Source organism: Erythrolamprus reginae, chromosome 1 (assembly GCF_031021105.1).
Source record: "Erythrolamprus reginae isolate rEryReg1 chromosome 1, rEryReg1.hap1, whole genome shotgun sequence".
In the NCBI taxonomy this organism is placed as follows: Eukaryota; Metazoa; Chordata; class Lepidosauria; order Squamata; family Dipsadidae; genus Erythrolamprus; species Erythrolamprus reginae.
Genome location: NC_091950.1, coordinates 161117939 through 161136257, shown reverse-complemented (window position 1 = coordinate 161136257; position 18319 = coordinate 161117939). Strand labels below are relative to the sequence as shown.

At 35.1% G+C, this 18319-nt stretch overlaps 1 protein-coding gene across 3 annotated transcripts; it reads left to right on the top strand.

The window, feature by feature from the left end:
* Positions 1–825: 825 nt before the first annotated feature.
* LMLN (leishmanolysin like peptidase) lies at positions 826–17876 on the top strand. 3 transcript variants are annotated; one of them, XM_070730551.1, is made up of 17 exons: positions 826–988; positions 1815–1912; positions 2097–2127; positions 3126–3208; positions 3435–3552; positions 4351–4529; positions 6821–6926; positions 8377–8471; positions 8721–8838; positions 9678–9785; positions 10078–10154; positions 10770–10880; positions 11100–11169; positions 13698–13857; positions 15120–15250; positions 15712–15925; positions 16245–17876. In XM_070730551.1, the coding sequence occupies exons 1-17, from the start codon at positions 854–856 to the stop codon at positions 16343–16345; spliced, it is 1935 nt and encodes a 644-aa protein (XP_070586652.1). In that variant the 5' UTR covers positions 826–853; the 3' UTR covers positions 16346–17876. The 3 variants fall into 3 exon arrangements, with proteins under 3 accessions (XP_070586652.1, XP_070586645.1, XP_070586660.1); XM_070730544.1 differs by having other exon boundaries at positions 11037–11169; XM_070730559.1 differs by lacking the exons at positions 826–988; positions 1815–1912; positions 2097–2127 and adding an exon at positions 2542–2628 and having other exon boundaries at positions 11037–11169.
* The last annotated feature ends 443 nt before the right edge of the window (positions 17877–18319 follow it).

The following is an 18319-nucleotide window of genomic DNA, read 5'->3' as shown; positions in this document are numbered from 1 at the left end:
TTAGGAAAGCATCTTATTATTATTATTTGGTTAGGAAAGCATCTTATTGTTGTTGTGAGCCGCCTCGAGTTCTGAGAGGGGCGGCATACAAACCTAATAAATTATTATTATTATTATTATTGTTGTTGTTGTTGTTGTTATATTATTATTATATTAATAATTATATTATTATTATTATTATTATTATTATTATTATTATTATTATTATTATCATCATCATCTAAAAGAGGTCCATAACACAAAAGTGAAACAGTAGTACTTGGGCCTTAGATTTGAAAAAGTTGTTGCGGAGTATCCCGTCTCCAAGACGTTAAGCCTTTTTATTTTAACATTCAGCAGGCACAGAATCAAATTTATAAAATAGAACAGAATTCTTTATTGGCCAAGTGTGATTGGACACTCAAGGAATTTGTCTTTGGTGCATATGCTCTCAGTGTACATAAAAGAAAAAGATACATTTGTCAAGATTCATGAGGTACAATACTTAATTTATTGGAAGATTAGAAAATTCCAAAGAAGAATTTTTGAATTCAAAAATTCAACATCCTATCAGTATTAAATAAGACTCCTGTCTGGATTTGGTGCTACGGGAATCTCTGCCTATCGTTTCAATCGAACCGCCAGCAACCTGCAGGCAACAGGAGCGCGCGTGACACGGCCCTTAACCTTGGCCTTTCCTCGCGTACCCTGAAGCCCCGGCTCCTTTCTATCTCCGCCCCTCTGTGCCGAGGAGTGACCAATAGCATTCATTTTACCGCGATTCCGTGATTTCCTATTGGCTGTCAGGAGCCACCCGCTTTCGCTTCGGCTCCGACACCTTGGTGATACGGGACTCGGGAAGAAGGAGGCCAAGATGGCGGCCGCTTCGGCGGCTCGGGAAGTTTTCCTTTTTTCAAGCCCGTTCTCGGCTTTCTTTCTTTTGGCTGAGCTACTTTTGCTGGCTCAAGCCTCTCCCTTCTGTCACCACCACATCCCCAGTGCCAGGGAGGTGAGGATCCTGGGGGGGAGGAGGGGGGGAAAGAGAGGGAGGCAAAATATCCCCAATAAGGGAAAAAGATGGATTGAACCTGCGGGGCTTAACCCATACATTTCATTTGTGTGTGTGTGTTTTCCACGCTCTTGCTCGCTGACTGAACCACAGATTGTTGCGCCAAATTGCATGTGTGTGTGTTTGTGTGTCACTAATAGAAGTCCAGCCACATTTCAAAAACGGCGTTTGGGGTTCATGAATTACCTATGGGCTGCGAAAGAAAAGGCTGAAACGGTGCTTTTTAAACGGTTTATTCTAAAACCAACGCGATCCTTGCTCAATTGCTTATTGAAATAATAATCCCAATCCGGTTTACTTGGAAGTTAGTCCCCCTTACATCTTACCTAATAGGATTTCCAACAATACTTTTATTGGTCAGGCTATTTTTCTGAAGATTTGGCAGAGGCTTTTCAGAGAGAGAAAAATACTTTGAAAATGCAAGGAGGCGTTTTAGAAACTTGGCAAGTAATTTGAAAATTGTGAAAGCAAAAAACACCTGATATTAGTTCGTCCATCTATTTCAGAAACTTTGTCTATATAGTTTGGTGAATAATAGAAGGCTGTGCAACCAAATGATAAAATACAAAAAAACTAAAATCTATCAGAATAAATATGTTTACCTTTCTTTCTGTATTTCTCAAATGTTACTCAGGAATAAGGCTAATTGAGGTTATTAGGAACAGAATACAAAGCAGTTATATTTATGCTTCAATTCAGATGGAAATGTGATAGATTTTAAGACTTATAAAATCACTTTTATTAAATATGCCTCTTCTCCAAACAGGTTATTTACAAAGTTTATCTTAAAGAAAGTCGAGTTACGAAAAGAAACATTAATGAACAGCTAAGAATTAAGACGGTATATGACAGAAGTGTTGAAGAGTAAGTATAATAATTCCAAAATTATTATTGTTAACAGGATTAGCTTTCAATTTCCCTACCTGAGCAAATAGCTAAAACAAATGTATGGAACTCAGCTGCTTTTATAAGAAGTGAAGTAATTTGTATAGTAATGGTGCTTTATGAAGATTTAAAAATGTCTACTAACTGCTGTCTTTGTTCATAGATTGCTCCCTGAAAAAAAACACCTTATAAAGGTAAATTACTTATTTTCACATTCATCTTTCCTTACATGAAATGCTGGTTTAATTGTTTTAGGCTAAAAGATCTGTGTGATGTATACTTTCAAGGTTGCATTCTAAGTTGCCTAACATCTATAATTGTTCTAGGAAATTATGGCAGATATAATTCACCCATAATGCTAAGCCATAATGTTGTTTTTTCACTTTTGATTGAAAACAATGCATGGATTAGGTCACTAATAAAGCATAAATATAATATTTCCTTAATCATGATTAACATGTCAAAAATAAGATACAGGCTCACATTTTCCCATTTCCTTTCTTTACATCTCCTTGAAAATTCCATTTTGTTTAAATCTAGATTTAGCAAAAGTCACAATATGTTAGGATTAATTTGTTTCTATCCCAGAGATAACAAGTTACCTGCCAGATTAAAGAAGTGAATCCTCACCTCAATCAATTTCAGCCCTTACATATTTGCAGCATGCAGCTAGTTCGGCTGATGAACAAAAGTAGGTAGGCAGCTATTCATTCTTCAAAACTTTTATTTCAACACCAGAATCTGTGCCTCAACCATCCACTAGTAGATTCAGCATAAAAAGATACATCAGTAAAGGTAATAATCTTTTCAGAAGTGCCAGTATTCCAAATTATATATATGTTTTTCTGGTTATTATTTCTTTTTAAAATTTCTTCTCATTTTATGTTGTTACTGTATTACTTTATTATAAGTTTGACATAATATCTTTGAGGTCTTGTATCAGGTGGAATTGTTTCCCCTCCCTAAGATCTTAAGTTTACTAACCACAAATTATCCAACTATGATAGTTTTCAAGAATTGAACTCTCACAATTGGTGGGGGCCTATATATGTTTAAATAAAGATAACTTATTACATTGAGTTCATGGCTGTGAAAATGATTACAAGGTCATTAGAGTTTTAACTTAAGTCTTTAAAAGAAATTTTTTAAAGTGTCAAATCCTTTTTTGTTGTTTTATTTCTCTTTTGTTTAGAACAAGCTTTTCCCACAAGCTATTTCTTACTTAGAGAAGGCATTTCAAGTTCGGAAACCTATGGGTATTGTCCTCTTAAGTAGGTATGTATATTTTTCAGCACTGATTCACAGAGAATCAGTGAGATTTATTTTTAAAAATGCATTCCATATGTCAGCATATTAATTTTCATCTCAAAATTCAATTTTAATAAAGCAACTTAATATTCTGAGAATGCTTAATAGATTTTATAATTAGGATATTGTTTTATGTGGAATTGTTATACACATTCATCTCACTCATAAATATGTGATTATGATTTAATTGAAGACAGTGTGTAACAAACCAGTATTTAAGGAAGAAGGATGATCCTCATAGATACTGTCGAGAAGCCTGTGCAGAACATACCAAGTGTGGGCCAGTTATAGTCCCTGAAGAACATCTGCAGGTAACTAAGACTTATTTTATGATTTGTACCTCAGATCTTACAGGAATATATATATAAACAAAACATACAAATATAGTGGCCACTACATTTCCTTCTTATTGGCAAAACTTGCTAAGAAAAATGCTAAAGCATGTACTGTATATCAATTTAATTTGCCTGATGTGCTTTGAATAGCAATTTTCTCATACAATTACCTTTTGCACAAGAAAAAAGGAAGACAGATGTGCCACAACATCTGAAAATTTTTAACTTTTTTAAAAATGCAAATCTAACCCAGAAAAAAATATGGCAAATCTATATTTGAATATTACACTCCTTTTTCAAATTTCTTTATGAACTTTGGGTCTTTTCAGAGCTCTTTTGGATTTGTAAATGTTGCTGTCTAGAATATTTTGAAAGCTATGAAGCTCTTTTTCTTTACCACAAGAAGTAGCATAAAGCTTTAAAAATAATTAGAATAGAATCTTAATTCAAAAGGTTTCTTCAGCCTAAGAAAAAAAAGTAGGAAATATGTACATTTTATCGTTAAAAGAGAGAAACCAGTTTGGTCTAGTGGTGAAAGCATCAGGTTAGAAGCCAGCAGATCAAATATTCTTACCCCACCTTAATCATGATGACTGTTGGATGACTTTGGACAAGTCAATCTTGGCCCAACCCACCTCACAGGGTGATTGTTGGGGGAAAAATAGAAACAGGAAAGAGAATTAAGTATGTTCCTCGCCTTATAAAGGCAGGATGTAATTTAAATAAAGTATTTGAAACTATTTGGCATTGATTTCTTAAAATTTAATGTCTTAGCAATGTAGGGTATGTAATACGAATGGACGGAATTGTCAAACTGTTGGCGAAGCAGACAAGGAAGGCATTAGAGATGCTGATTTTATACTGTATGTTAGTGCTCTGACTACTGAAAGATGTGGCCAAGAAAACATCATCGCATATGCAGCATATTGTCAGCTAGAAGCAGATATGGACAGGTAATCTCCAAGCTCACTTTAAATTGATGAACAATCAGATGAAATGTTTTTAAAAGACTTACTGTGTTTTTTGGACTATAAGACGCTTTAGAGTATAAGACGCACCTTAGTTTTTTGGGGAGGAAAATAAGAAAAAAGCTTATTGGGAGATGGATGGCCTCCCTGAATACCTTCAACCAGCTGTTTCCAGAGGTGAATTTTAGCAACAGGTACATTGGTTGTGAGCTCTGTGCCTTGCTTTTCCAGCCTGTGAAACCTCTGTTTGGGAGACTGGGCGGGGCTACATTTGGTGTATAAGGCCCACCCAAATTTCCAACCTCTTTTAGGGGGGAAAGGTGCATCTTATACTCTGAAAAACTAGTTTTCACAGCTGGCTACATTTCCCAAAGTTATTGTTTCCCAATCTCAGAAAGTATGGTGAAGAGTAGATACTGTGGGGACTTCGGTCCCCCCTTTCCAGTGAAGATCTATGTCCGTGTTTTGAGCAGTGAGAGGGGGAAGACAATGTAGCCAGGGAATCAAACATAAATATCCTACCCCACTCACTTTTTCCCTGCTGATCTTCAGTTGATAATGCACTGTTCTGTGATTACACTGCAGGAAAGGTCACACAAAACCTTCAGTGAAGAGAGCAGCAGGAAACAGGATTCCAAGTGAGTCCTGCTGGCTGAATTTTTCCCCATGTGAGAATAATAGGAGAATAACATCCTTGCAATGGTCTGAAGGCTTTCCTAGGAAGCTACATTTAATAGTGTAGTTCCACAGTGATTCCCCTTGTGGTGCCCCGGAGGGGTGGGCAGTTGGCCTATATAATCTCTCTTTTTAATCTTTTTTAAATATTTTAAATTTATTTGGATTTGTTATGATTTGTTATATTTTGCTGTGAGCCGCCCCGAGTCCGCGGAGAGGGGCGGCATACAAATCTAAATAATACATAAATAAATAATAAATGATATCTTTCATGCTTCCTATCCCACTTGGGGGTTGTTGCTTTAAATATGAAAAAAAAACAGCACACCAACTTTTATTCCCAGAATCTGCTGACCCTCAAATGGATACTGTATGCATAATGGTTGCTGCAACACAGGCTTTGCTTAGAAATACAATGTTCCCTCGCTTTTCGCGGGGGATGCGTTCTGAGACTGCCCGCGAAAGTCGAATTTCCGCAAAGTAGAGATGCGGAAGTAAATGCACTATTTTTGGCTATGAACAGTATCACAAGCCTTCCCTTAACACTTTAAACCCCTAAATTGCAATTTTCCATTCCCTTACCAACCATTCAGATTATTACTGACCATGTTTATTTATTGAAGTTTATTTAAAAAAATATTTATTAAATGCAGACAAAAGTTTGGCAATGACATATGACATCATCGGGTGGGAAAAACCGTGGTATAGGGAAAAAATCCGCAAAGTATTTTTTAATTAATATTTTTGAAAAACCGTGGTATAGACTTTCCGTGAAGTTCGAACCCGCGAAAATCGAGGGAACACTGTATACTCATCTGTCTAGAAAAGGACAAAAGTGATAAGACATATCATGCAAAGTGAGGCTATATTCAGTTAGCTTTATATATCCCACAAACTATCAATTTAGTTATGGTAACTCTGTTGCAAAAGCACCGGTCAGTATTTAAAGACTGCTACAGACTAAAAAGTTTAAGACCTAGTGATAGAATGATTGTGATCTTGCACTTGGACTCCCCCCCCCCCAGCCTTCCTATCTTCATTGAGTTGCTACAAGAAAAATAAATCAAAAACAAGTGTGTGAAAATAATTTAAAGCTTCTTGAGGAAAGACCTGATATTAACACATTAATTATTAAAGATCTGTAATCTGAAGCGAGAAATGTTTTACTTAAGGGTCATCCTCTCAGGATCGTAGACTGTATCCATGGCTGAGAAAATCCCAAATGTGAGAGTAACTTACTTCTGTATGACCTGTGTTGTTAGTTATATGATCTGTACTGAGTTTTTTCTACGTACAATAAAAAGTGAATATCTCAAGTCAACTTAAGAGAAAAAAATTGATATTTAATAGGAAGCTCCATAGATGAAACCTGTACTGGTACTATAGTTGTCCATGCATAAGTACCACTAATTCAGAGAGAACATTTTTTTTCTGAGTTTATATTGCACAGATTTAATGTTTGCATGAGAAAAGATTACTCCAGGGACATTTTTGTATATAAGACATTTTAAAACTATGATAATACAAAGTATTTACATGTAATAGTGAAGCTTAACGTTTTTAAATTCCTCATTTTGTATAATATATCACCTTTTTTCCAGACCAATTGCAGGATATGCTAATCTGTGTCCAAATATGATTTCAACCCAACCACAGGAGTTTATTGGCATGTTGTCTACAGTAAAACATGAAATCATTCATGCTTTGGTAAGAGCTGGTATTTGATGCTGGGGTTTTTTAAAATTTATTTTTAAAAAGATTTCTTAAATATTTATAAAAATTAGTACTGGGACTCAAAAATACTATAAAACATACAAGATCATAATCTCTAGATCTTTTTTTTTAATTTCTTTATTGAGTTTTCACATATAGTTCAAATCACACATTATTCTGTTTTACAGATTATAAACCATCTCTATTAAAATTCCTATAATAGATTTTTACCTGTTACATTCCATTATATACATTATATTTCATACTTTTATATTCTAATATTTGTTATATTCAATAACTGGTAAATAAAACTTTTTACAAGGTAGCTGTAGATTGTTTCCATTGTAGTGTTGCTTCTCATTGTATTGTTTCTATATTCTCTTTTGAACCCATTCCTGCCATTTTTGCCATGTTCGTTTTGATTCTGTGATTTTGTTTCCCTTGATTGAGTTAGTGAGTTCGTCCATCTCCACGCATATATATATCTTATCTATAATTAATTCTTCCGTTGGGGTCTGGTCATTTTTCCAGAGTTGTGCTATTGCAATTCTCGTTGCGGTGTTTGTGTGTTGTAAGAAGCATTGTTTGTTTCGAGTAGTGTTTTCTCCAAACTCCTAATAGCATAGCTTCCTGAGTGAATTCTATTTCCTCTTTCGTAATCTCTGAAAGCCAGGTATGAGTTGTTTTCCAGATTTTTTGTATCATAGGACATGACCACAACATATGCCATAATCTCTAGATCTTTATAGCAGGCACAATATTAAAAGACGAAGAAAAGATGGCAGTAGTTCACCAGAGGAAAAGGATTAATAATCAATTCTGCTTATAAACATATTTTTTTGATCCTGTCCAATTCCCCAACTTCTCTTTATATCTTCTCATTCAGCATTTTTTCCAATGTCTTATTTTCAGGTTGGCTAAATAAGACGTTGCTCTAATACTTGGTTTGGAATTTAACATAATTAGTCATATTCTCTGTGACTATGCTAGAATTTTTGTGATGGTTGTGTTTTTGCTTAATGACTGTCCTGTTCAAAGTTACAACAATGCTGAAAATGTAAATTTATGACTGGTCCTCATACTTTTGACTGCTGCTGTGTCCCAAAGTTTTGTGGTTGCCATTGTCAGAGTCAGCTTCTGACAAATAGAGTCAATATTAAGAAGCTGTCAGTAAAGTTACATATGGTGGTCACCTGTCGTCCTTGCTTAATGACTGATGATGATTCATTTAACGACAGTGGCAAAAGTGAGGTTATAAGTGTGGTGCAGTCATGTGATATCTTGTATGCTAGTTATGTCATTAGTTTTGCAGTTACTGGTCCCAATTGCAATCATTAATTGAGGACTACTTTGGTGTGGGTTTGTGTCTTTCTTCCTCTCTTCCTAGCAATTTTCTGTCAAGTTGTTAAACATAACGTAAAATACTTTTGGGGTTCTATTTAAGGGTTTCTCTGCTGGACTTTTTGCATTTTATCATGATGACGATGGAAATCCCTTGACTGCTAGATACGCAAATGGATTGCCACTATTTAATGAAAGGTATATACTGACTTTTGCAATTTTTACAAAATTGATTCACTGAACAGTACTGTGGATATGATTAAAAATAGTTATTATGCAAGTAGCATATCTGCATCCTAGTTTTCAGTGGTAGTTGCAGTGGAAGTCAGTTGAGGCAATTGAAGATACAATTGCTACTCTTATATTCAATAGTTGAGGCAGCTTATTGATCATATTAAGAACTGATCCTGCTTCCCAGTTGTAACAACTGAATTGTCTTCCTTTCAGCCTTGGTGTGTATCAGTGGAGTGATAAAGTTATACGTAAAGCAGTAAGATTATGGGATGTGCGGGATAATAACATTTTGCCTCATAATGTATTCCTTTTGGTAACTCCTAAGGTAGTTGTAAGTATTATTTTTATTTTCTTTCACAAAAATGGTTGTCTAGACCCTTAGTGGCAAATAATGATGGAAGCAATGTTTAACATGTTAAGATTCAGCCCTGGTGCTCAAACTGACAAAATGTTTCCACATATTGTCAATTTACTGTTGAAATCAGTTTAACTTGGAAACAAATGCCTGGGGTCCTCTGAATGACAAGAGAAGATTAACCAGGAAATATATTGTACCTATCGATGCTTATTCTCCAAACCCCCAAAGTCCTTCAAACACTGCCACAGAATTGGGAAGAATTATAATGCCTCAATATTCTGCCCTCCTCAATTCTCTATAGCAGGACAAGCAAATTTGTCAATCTTTTAGGTGTTAATTTAGTTCAACCAGCATCCCTTATTGCATGTTCCTTCCTAGGGCTCCTGGGACTTAAATTGATGAACATCCAAATTGCCACACACTGTTGTGTGTGAAAAAGATTCTGGGAAAATTATTCCACTTCCAATGCTGGGTACCACACTATTGCTGCTTCTTCCACTTTATGGGAAATTCTTGAAGGTTCCAATTGTGTTTAAATTATTTTTCCTGCTCTCTGTAATTTGTAATGATTTAAAGAATTGAGTCATTGCTAAATGCTCCATAATAATGTACTGCAGGGGATGAGGTGGTGTGATCTGTCATAGATGTACATACACTTTTGCTGGTTTCCAAGTGCTATTAATTTAAAATGAAATTTCTTGACTTCAAGAAATTGGATTTGTTGGATAAATATAATGTAAACTTTGTGTGTAAAATGAAGCAGTTCTTATTTTGAAATAAATGCTGAGATTTGTCTAATAACCTTTCTGAAGGAGGAGGCAAGAAAACACTTTGACTGTCCACGTTTAGAAGGAATGGAACTGGAAAATCAAGGTGGCATAGGCACAGAGCTTAATCACTGGGAGAAACGGTTATTAGAGGTTAGTATAGTCAATTAATATACATATACATTTAGCCTGTGGAATCTCCACTCTTCCATTTAGCTACTCTATTGCTCTATTTCTTATTATAAGAAAATAATCCTGGATATAATTTGGATCCCAAGAGCGACTCCTAATTTCTCTGTGACTATTAATGTAATGAAATATGCTTCCTTATTGGCAAAAATATTATTTTTCTCTCACACTTATTTGCTTTCTACAAAAGGCAGGACTGTTTTTCTGTTCGGTTACTTTACTGCAATTAACTATTATTGATGTTGGTTAATTCCAGAATGAAGCAATGACTGGATCACAAACACAGAACAGGGTCTTCTCCCGGATTACTCTGGCATTAATGGAAGACACGGGGTAATAAAAGATACATTGTAGTTACATAATATTATTTAAACAATAGTGTAATGCTTTCTAAATTACTGCATTATTGGAAATGCATAAAAAGACATTGAAAAGGATAGCAGCAAGCTGGTGGATAGGTGCCTAGTCAGATAGAAGTGAATGGTGTTTGTGGTGCATTTTGTGCTGTATATTGCAACCCATTCCCAATGCTTTATAGCAGCAACCTTTCTGGCTCAGTGGATCTGTGGAGGCAGCAATAAAAGGGTGGAGGTGGAGAGAGGATGGTTTCTGTGTATGTACACTGCTTTCATAAATGCAGCTTCACTTGCACATGCACTAACCCACCACTTCCATGGCTGGTTCTGAATGGGCTGCAGCCCGGTACTGGGCCACTGACCACGGGTTGGGGACTCTTGGTTTATAGCCCAAAAAAGCAGGCAAATCATATTTGTCATTTGCTTATTACAGTATATATTGAATAAGCTTGAGTATTGGAAAGGAGGGCCAGGAATGTCTTTTTTACAACCTAATAACTCCCAAGGTTATTAACATTTTGATTTCTTTGTTGTTAATGGTTCAAAAAAGTTGGATTCTAAAGAATTGTTTCCACTTTTTTTATTTTTACAGCTGGTATAAAGTGAATTATAGCATGGCAGAAAAACTAGAATGGGGCCGAGGAAAAGGATGCGACTTTGTGATGAAAAGCTGCAAATTTTGGATCAATCAGCAACGGAGAAAGTAAGAATAATATATGTGAGCTGCATGTTCATTGATGGCCCTATAATTGTGTTTACACATTAACTATTGTGAATAATGAGTAGTGTTAATACACCAAAGCATATATATATAACATATATATAACATGTTAACTGCTGTTCTGTTTTTAATCTTAAGAAAAGAACCAGTAGCCCCATATTGTGACACTCTGAGAAGTAATCCATTACAATTAACATGCAGGCAGGACCAAAGAGCAGTAGCAGTGTGCAATTTACAGAAATTCCCTCAACAGTTGCCTCAGGAATATCAGGTATGTTGTATGACACATGAAACAAAAATATGTCTCATTCTTCTAAATTGAACCTTATTCAGAAGCAAAGTTAAACCAAAGGCTGTATTTCCTCAATGCGCTATACCAGGAGTTATGTATTAGGTGATAATTACTTTGGGTTTATCATTGCAAGGACTTAAAGCCTCCCTTGTACCCTTCCCTATACTCATGGTTGCACTAATTCTGTCTAGTGGAGAAGGGTTTAAGAGGCAAGATAGATGCTTTAAGGTTCTGCAAGATTTGGGATACCCATTTTGCCTCTTAAAACTACCTAAATCCCCAAATTAGGAAATAAAACGTCCCAGAGAGATACCTTGATGATTCAAAGAGCAGGAAGACAAAATGTAATAGTAAATCATAATGAGCATCTCCTCCTTTACAAACTGTATTTATTAGGTTTAAACCCATGGTGAAAGGCCATGCATCATCATTCACCATGTTTGTGTGAATCCAAGTTTCATATTACAAGGGCATCTTTTGTCTTCTAATACCGGTAATTATAAAAGCAACCTTTGTTTTTATCATCCCTGCCTCTTGGCTATTCTTTCAGCATTGCAGAAGGAAGAGTTTAGATCAGTGTTTTTTAATGAATCCAATTTACTTCCTTTGAACTTAAAAGGAATTGAAATCTGTAAAATTATACCTGAAGGAAAGTTTACAAGCATCTTAATATCAGGTTAAAAATGTCAGTGTTTTATTTTTTCCATTCAGTCTACTTCTAAGAGACTGCCTAAATAAGTCTCTGAAGTTTTCTTGGTCAGGATTTTCAGAAGGATTTTTCTATTGCCTCTTCTTAACACCTGAGAGAGAGGAACTGGCTTACGTTTACTCAGCTGGCTTTGTGCCTAAAGGAAGATTAGAAGTCATCATCTCCCGGTTTCCTAGCCTGATGCCTTTACCATTGCACCAGACATATTTCATGAATTAGCTCTTAATCTTATTAAACCTAAACTGCATTTAAATATAAGTTAATCTTATCTAAAGATCAGCCAGCTATGGAAGCATCTTTGTAGCTCCAGCAGTAATAGGAGAGATAAGGTAGGAGCTATCAAGCATGATTAGAATTATATTTGAAAACATCATTGGCTGAATTCATGCATGACACTAAAGTAAACCATATTGTGATTTGTCAGGTTTCGCTTATCCTGTCAGAGGAATTCACTTGTTCGTTCTTGTTCAACACTGTAACTAAGCAATACACACTTTAATGCAATATATGATTGTGAGATCAGGGATGGGTAGCTCAGGCTCTTGAACTTTTGGAGGGCTCTGGCAGATCATTGGGCAACACAATAATACTTGATTATTATATATTTATTATTTATTATGTTTATAAATCTTAGTTCATTATGTTGTTCCAATACACTGTTGTTTGTATAGTATATTTAAAGTAAATCTATTATTTAGATAGCTTTTAATATTGAGAAAAGAGACATTTTAAAAATCAATATTACAATTTGGATTTCAATATTACATCCTGGTTTGGGGCTATTTTAAGGGTTTAAAGTAAAAAAAAATGTAGTAGGGAAACTTTTATTTCAACCCTTATTCCACTTCAGCTATAAAATTGGTCAACTGAGATGAGGACATTTTGAATTTCAGTAATCAAGTCTCAGTGCTCTGGGGTTATGTCTAATCCACAAGCCGCAGGCTGCACATCACAGCTAGAGGTAAAATAGTATAGTTTCCCCCAAAATAAGACATACCCTGATAATAAGCCCAAATGGGCTTTTGAGTGCCTGGCAATAAGTTCAACTGCTTATTTCAGGGTTCAAAAAATTATAAGACAGGGTCTTTTTCAAGGAAACATCATGGTTGTACATGTATTTCACAATAAGCAGACATAGAGTTACAAACTGGGCAAACTGAGCTGCACTGTACAGTATTGTAAAATCATATTTCTCACTGTATGGCTTTATATAGATTTAATGTTATACCTTTGATATTTTTCTTGAAAACATTTTAATAGGATGACAGTAAACAAATTGTCATTTCCAAAGCATAGTGCAGCTCAAGTTTATATGTCACAACACATAATTTCTAAAATGATAATTTTAATCATAATATGACACAGTATGTTCTCCTTTGGCAAAGATTACATACTACTTCATAAGAATAGAGAATTTTTATATGTAATTTGGTATATTGTTAAATACATATATCAATTAAATATATTACTTCTTTGGAAACTTTGTTTCTTTTTCTGTTTTGTTAGTATAAAAATGTATTTCTTGGGGTGTGTTACAGTTTTAAATGATTTTGTGTTTTTGTGAATTTTTAAATACAATGTATTTGTCAACAGCTGTTAACTATCAAAACGCATATCCTGAGACAGATTTAACTCTAGTAACAATTGCAGCTAGGTTATCTAGTCTCCTTTCATTCGAAGCTGCTGCATGTGAATACAATATCTCCATTAGAGACAAAGATGCAATTATTGCCAAAAACTGTTACTGTAATTTAAATTTTCCTTGCTCTTGCATCTGCTACTATTTTTTTACTTGCAGTATTTTGATAGTCTGCATGGAGTATTGCCAAAAGATTTGCCTCATTATGGTGGGTCAGTTGAAATTGCTGACTACTGCCCTTTTAGTCAAGAATTCAGTTGGCACTTAAGCGGCGAATTTCAGCGCAGTTCAGATTGTCGGATATTGGAAAACCAACCAGGTCAGTTGAGTTTGTTCTTGATTCTACCTTTCATCACATCCAGTAGTGTAAGCTTGATTCATATTTAACACAATATGCTGGGTGATCCAAAGTCACACCGAGGGAAGCCTTAGAGCTACGAGACAGCCTGGACTTCAACTTATATATGCTCTTTCAATTGTAATAATCTTTATGGTCAATGGATGGTGGCTACATAGATCTTTAGGGGACCTGAATTGTTAATTCTTTTCCCTTCCCTGAAAATTGTAGTTGAGATTTCTTTTACCAGCACTGCCTTTGAAATGTTTAGAATTTGGCAGAAGTGTTCTTTTATCCTGCACTACTTTGCCCACACCTTCTCACCCTATCCTAACCATTCCTTAACCTGGGAGGTGCCAATTGTTCATGCATGAGCTGTTGTGTGGGTAGAATATCTGTATTTGGGTGATGTGAACCTGAATTGGAAAGGGGAATCAGGTATTCTGTGCACAGAAATGAACAAGGCTTCTTTTTTTTTTAAATGAGAAACAGTTATGCTGTTTATGGCAGCTATAAGGACAGCTGGTTCCCCAAAATACAGAATGCACTATGCTTTGTTATGAGTTTTTCCTATTTTATATATACCCTAATTCATATATGTATACTGATTAAACAGCTATTCTGTCATCAGGTCTGAGGTTATCTCACATTCTGTCATCATAGATTAGCTTCTGTCAAACCCTTTTAGCACCACTGATGGGATAACCTGAAAATAGTATTTGTCTGATACCAATCTTTGTTAATTAAAATTATTTTTATATACAGATGAGGCAGAAAACAATATGTCTTCTCAGTGTCTTGAACAGAAATTGAATAAATGCATATATCTTGGATCTTTATGCACTGCTTGCTCAAATACTAACACCTGATTTATCAATTAGTGCTAGCATTAACAGAGAGCATGATTACAATGGCTATTGATCATTACATAGAAATGCCTGCTCATGCCAAACATGTCTCTCCATGGGAATATATTTACTTCAATAACTGTACAATGCTGTTGATTTTAAATTTGCTATATCCAATCATAAATTATATATACATTCTTTAAAATGTCACATTTTTTCTGAGTTGCTTGCCCGGTGGATGTATACTCTGAATAAATGATAAAGTTGGTGAACAAGTTAGAAAAATAATTTTACTGCCAGCTCTGCTTATGATGTAAAAATCCTAGCAATATCTGATAATTTTGTTGTCTCTATAATATGATATATCTTAGCAGAAAATTCCAATATTTTTTCTAGATCCTTTCAGAAACTATGGTGCAGAAAAATATGGGCCAAATTCCATTTGCCTCATTCAAAAGTCAGCTTTCATTATGGAACAGTGCAGAAAGAAACTTAGTTATCCTGATTGGGGTAGTGGCTGTTATCAGGTAATTGCTACCACTCTCTTATATTAAACTAATTAGATTATTTAATTATTTGTTCCATGTTTTCTGTAAATGAAGTGAAGTGTTATATGACTAGAATTTCCAAGAATGCTGAAGGAAAAAAAAACACAATTATCAATTTATAAATTAAATAATTTGTAATAGATTTTCTCTTCACATAGATGTACATGGTCATTGAACCTTCAAAAACCTTGTACCAAATGCATATAGAGATAATGTGTTTGGATCATCAGACTTTTGTAAGAATTTAAAAGTAGCTACTAATACTAAGGTGAAAAGATATAGCAGATTCATTACTTAGGAAAAAAATTTGGAATATGCCAATACAGTTTGCATTTTTTTAATATATACTGCGATCAAAAGTACATCATGAAAGGTTCAAAAGCTATAATGAAATATGCAATCTATTTTATAAACGTATCATATTTGGTTTTATCCCAAAGGTTTCTTGCTCTCCCCATGGACTGACCGTTTGGATCAAGGACAAAGCATATTTGTGCAGTCACTTTGGTCAAGTTCTCACAGTGAATATTCAGATGAATGGATGGCTACATATGGGGAATCTAATTTGCCCAGCCTGCTTGGATTTCTGCGATTTCTGTCCACCTGAACAAGATCCCCCTCCAATTGCTAATTTAACAAGAGTTGTACCTATTGGTAAGTAAAATCAGAATAAAACTTTTAGAATTGCTCCATTTAATTATATTTATTTCTGATTTTCAACCACTTAGGCAAAGGATAAGAAATATTGTAGCTATTTTTCATTGCTGTAAATATTTCTGACACATTCACACAACCTATTATGATTTTTTTCAGTCTTTCATTTCATAAATTAATTCCTAAATTCCTGAAGCATCTCAATTTCTAACGCTTTTTAGAGGCAGAAGATAATATTTTAAATGCTCTTCAAAGTACACAAAAAGCATCTGTGCAATTATTATTTTTCTCATCTTTGTATTATTTGCTTCTATTTTAGATCTGTGTTCTTGTTCGCCCAGCCTGGTAATAACTCTATGGCTACTGATGGTGAACTTGTTTCCACTACTAGCTGGATTTCTTCTATGTGCATGGAGTTAAAATCTGCATATTGTTTTCAAAGGTCCCCTACAGCTGAGCCACATCTTGAAGGCAGCTATCCAGAAGGACAGTCACATTGTCTACATTTTGGAAAGAATCCAGCTAGGAAAGGCTGATTAAAGTTTCTAGAGAGATAGAGACAACATTTAGAAGGTTATCTCAGTGAAGAGCTAGTGTTGACCGGAATATGTAATTTTTACATTGACAACAAATTTGGAGGAACGAATTTGTCAGTGTAGTTGAATGCTTTCGGGTGCCATTATTCAGGATGAACTTTTTATTATGTGCAATTCTCTATGATATAATTTGGTAGTTGGGTTTTTGTTTTGGCCTCTTTTGACAGAGATATACCTCAGTTTCCTCAGTCAAAAGCCATAAAATCAGTTGCCATTACTGTTAAGAACAACTCAGCATTTTTTTAAAAAAAGAAGTGTCTTGGCTTTGGTGTCAAGATGCTTCCAGAGTTACTCTGTAGACTCTGATGATTCCAGGTTATTTCTTCTATGAAGCTTTTGCTGCTCAAAATATGAAAAGAGTTTTTCAATAGCTGCACAATATGCACTTTTAGAATATTTGAATGAAAATATTTATATCTTCATTTTAACAGTAAGCAAAACTATTATTTAATGGCTTTTTTCTTCAAAGGCTAGAAACAAAATATGTCTGCTGGGATGTAAGTCAGTTGAACAATATTTCTGAGTAACTGAATTTGGTTGAGCTCCATACTTTGTTTCATACCAAGTAATTTGAGGAATTAATTACTTTTTCCATTGTGTTACGAAACATGCAACGATTGGTAATCTGCACCCCATCCCATCCCAGTTGACTTGAAGATTGAAATGATGACACATTTCCCCATAGTGCATAATGCTTAGCAAAAAGGTGATAGCAATTGGAAAATGTTACAGGTAACAAATGGATTCCAATGTAGCAAAAATGTAGTTTTACTATCAAGGAAGCCCATTTGAATGAAAGAACAGTTAACTTTAAATTTACATTAGGGAATACAATAGCTTAAATATATCATGGAGTCCTTGGTACTCTCTCACCTTGATTGCTTGCTCGAAGACATTTCATTATCTGATTAGATAACATCATCAGTGCTAGAAAGTGTGGGGTTTGATCCCTATTTATAAGCACTACCTTTTCCTACAAGGTGTGTGTGTGTGTGGGGGGTTTCTCTCCTTGGTAATTCCTTGAGTAGGGTATTGTTTTCCGCTTTATTTTTGTCTGGTATTAATTCCTGCTTATGTGTTAGTTATTGGAAAGGTGTTGGTTATTGGAAAGGATCAGTGTGGGTTGCTTCTGGTTCGGACCGGTTCTTAGAACCGGTAGCGCCATCAGCAGGAGGCTTCATCCACCCACCTGGGATGCTTCTGCGCATGTACAGAAGTACCGTGCATGTGCAGAGCAGTAGTAAAATCATTTACAATCCACTAACGGAAAGGATGTGTTCTTGGAAGTGACATGTTTCCTTTTTAGCTTTTTTTTTTTTTAATCTCTTGAATGTATATAAATGTGGCTTATCTTTATGTGTTTGTTGTTGGATGTCTGCTTTGTCTAAATGCCAAGCGTCCAGGAATTCTCCAGTCTTTTGGGTTTTAGTTTGGTCTAGGATGCTTAGAGTTTCCTAGTTGAAACCATGGTTGAGTTTGTTCACGTTTTGTGAGATTGAGGAGTGCTCATCATGTCTTCTGTCTGCTAGTCGATATTCATGAATGTGCTCTGCACATTTGGTCTGTCCTAAATAGTGGCTGTCTACCGGTCTATCCTAAATAGTGGCTGTTACCATTCTTACACATAAATTGTGTATAAACAAGGAGCAAACCCCATACTCATTAACACAGATGAAGGCAGGGTAATCAGGTAATGAAATAACTGCAAAGAAACAACCAAACAGAGAGAGCACCAAGGACTCCACCATTCAATCCTGATTATACATATTCTCTTTCATTGGAACTTATATATACTGTT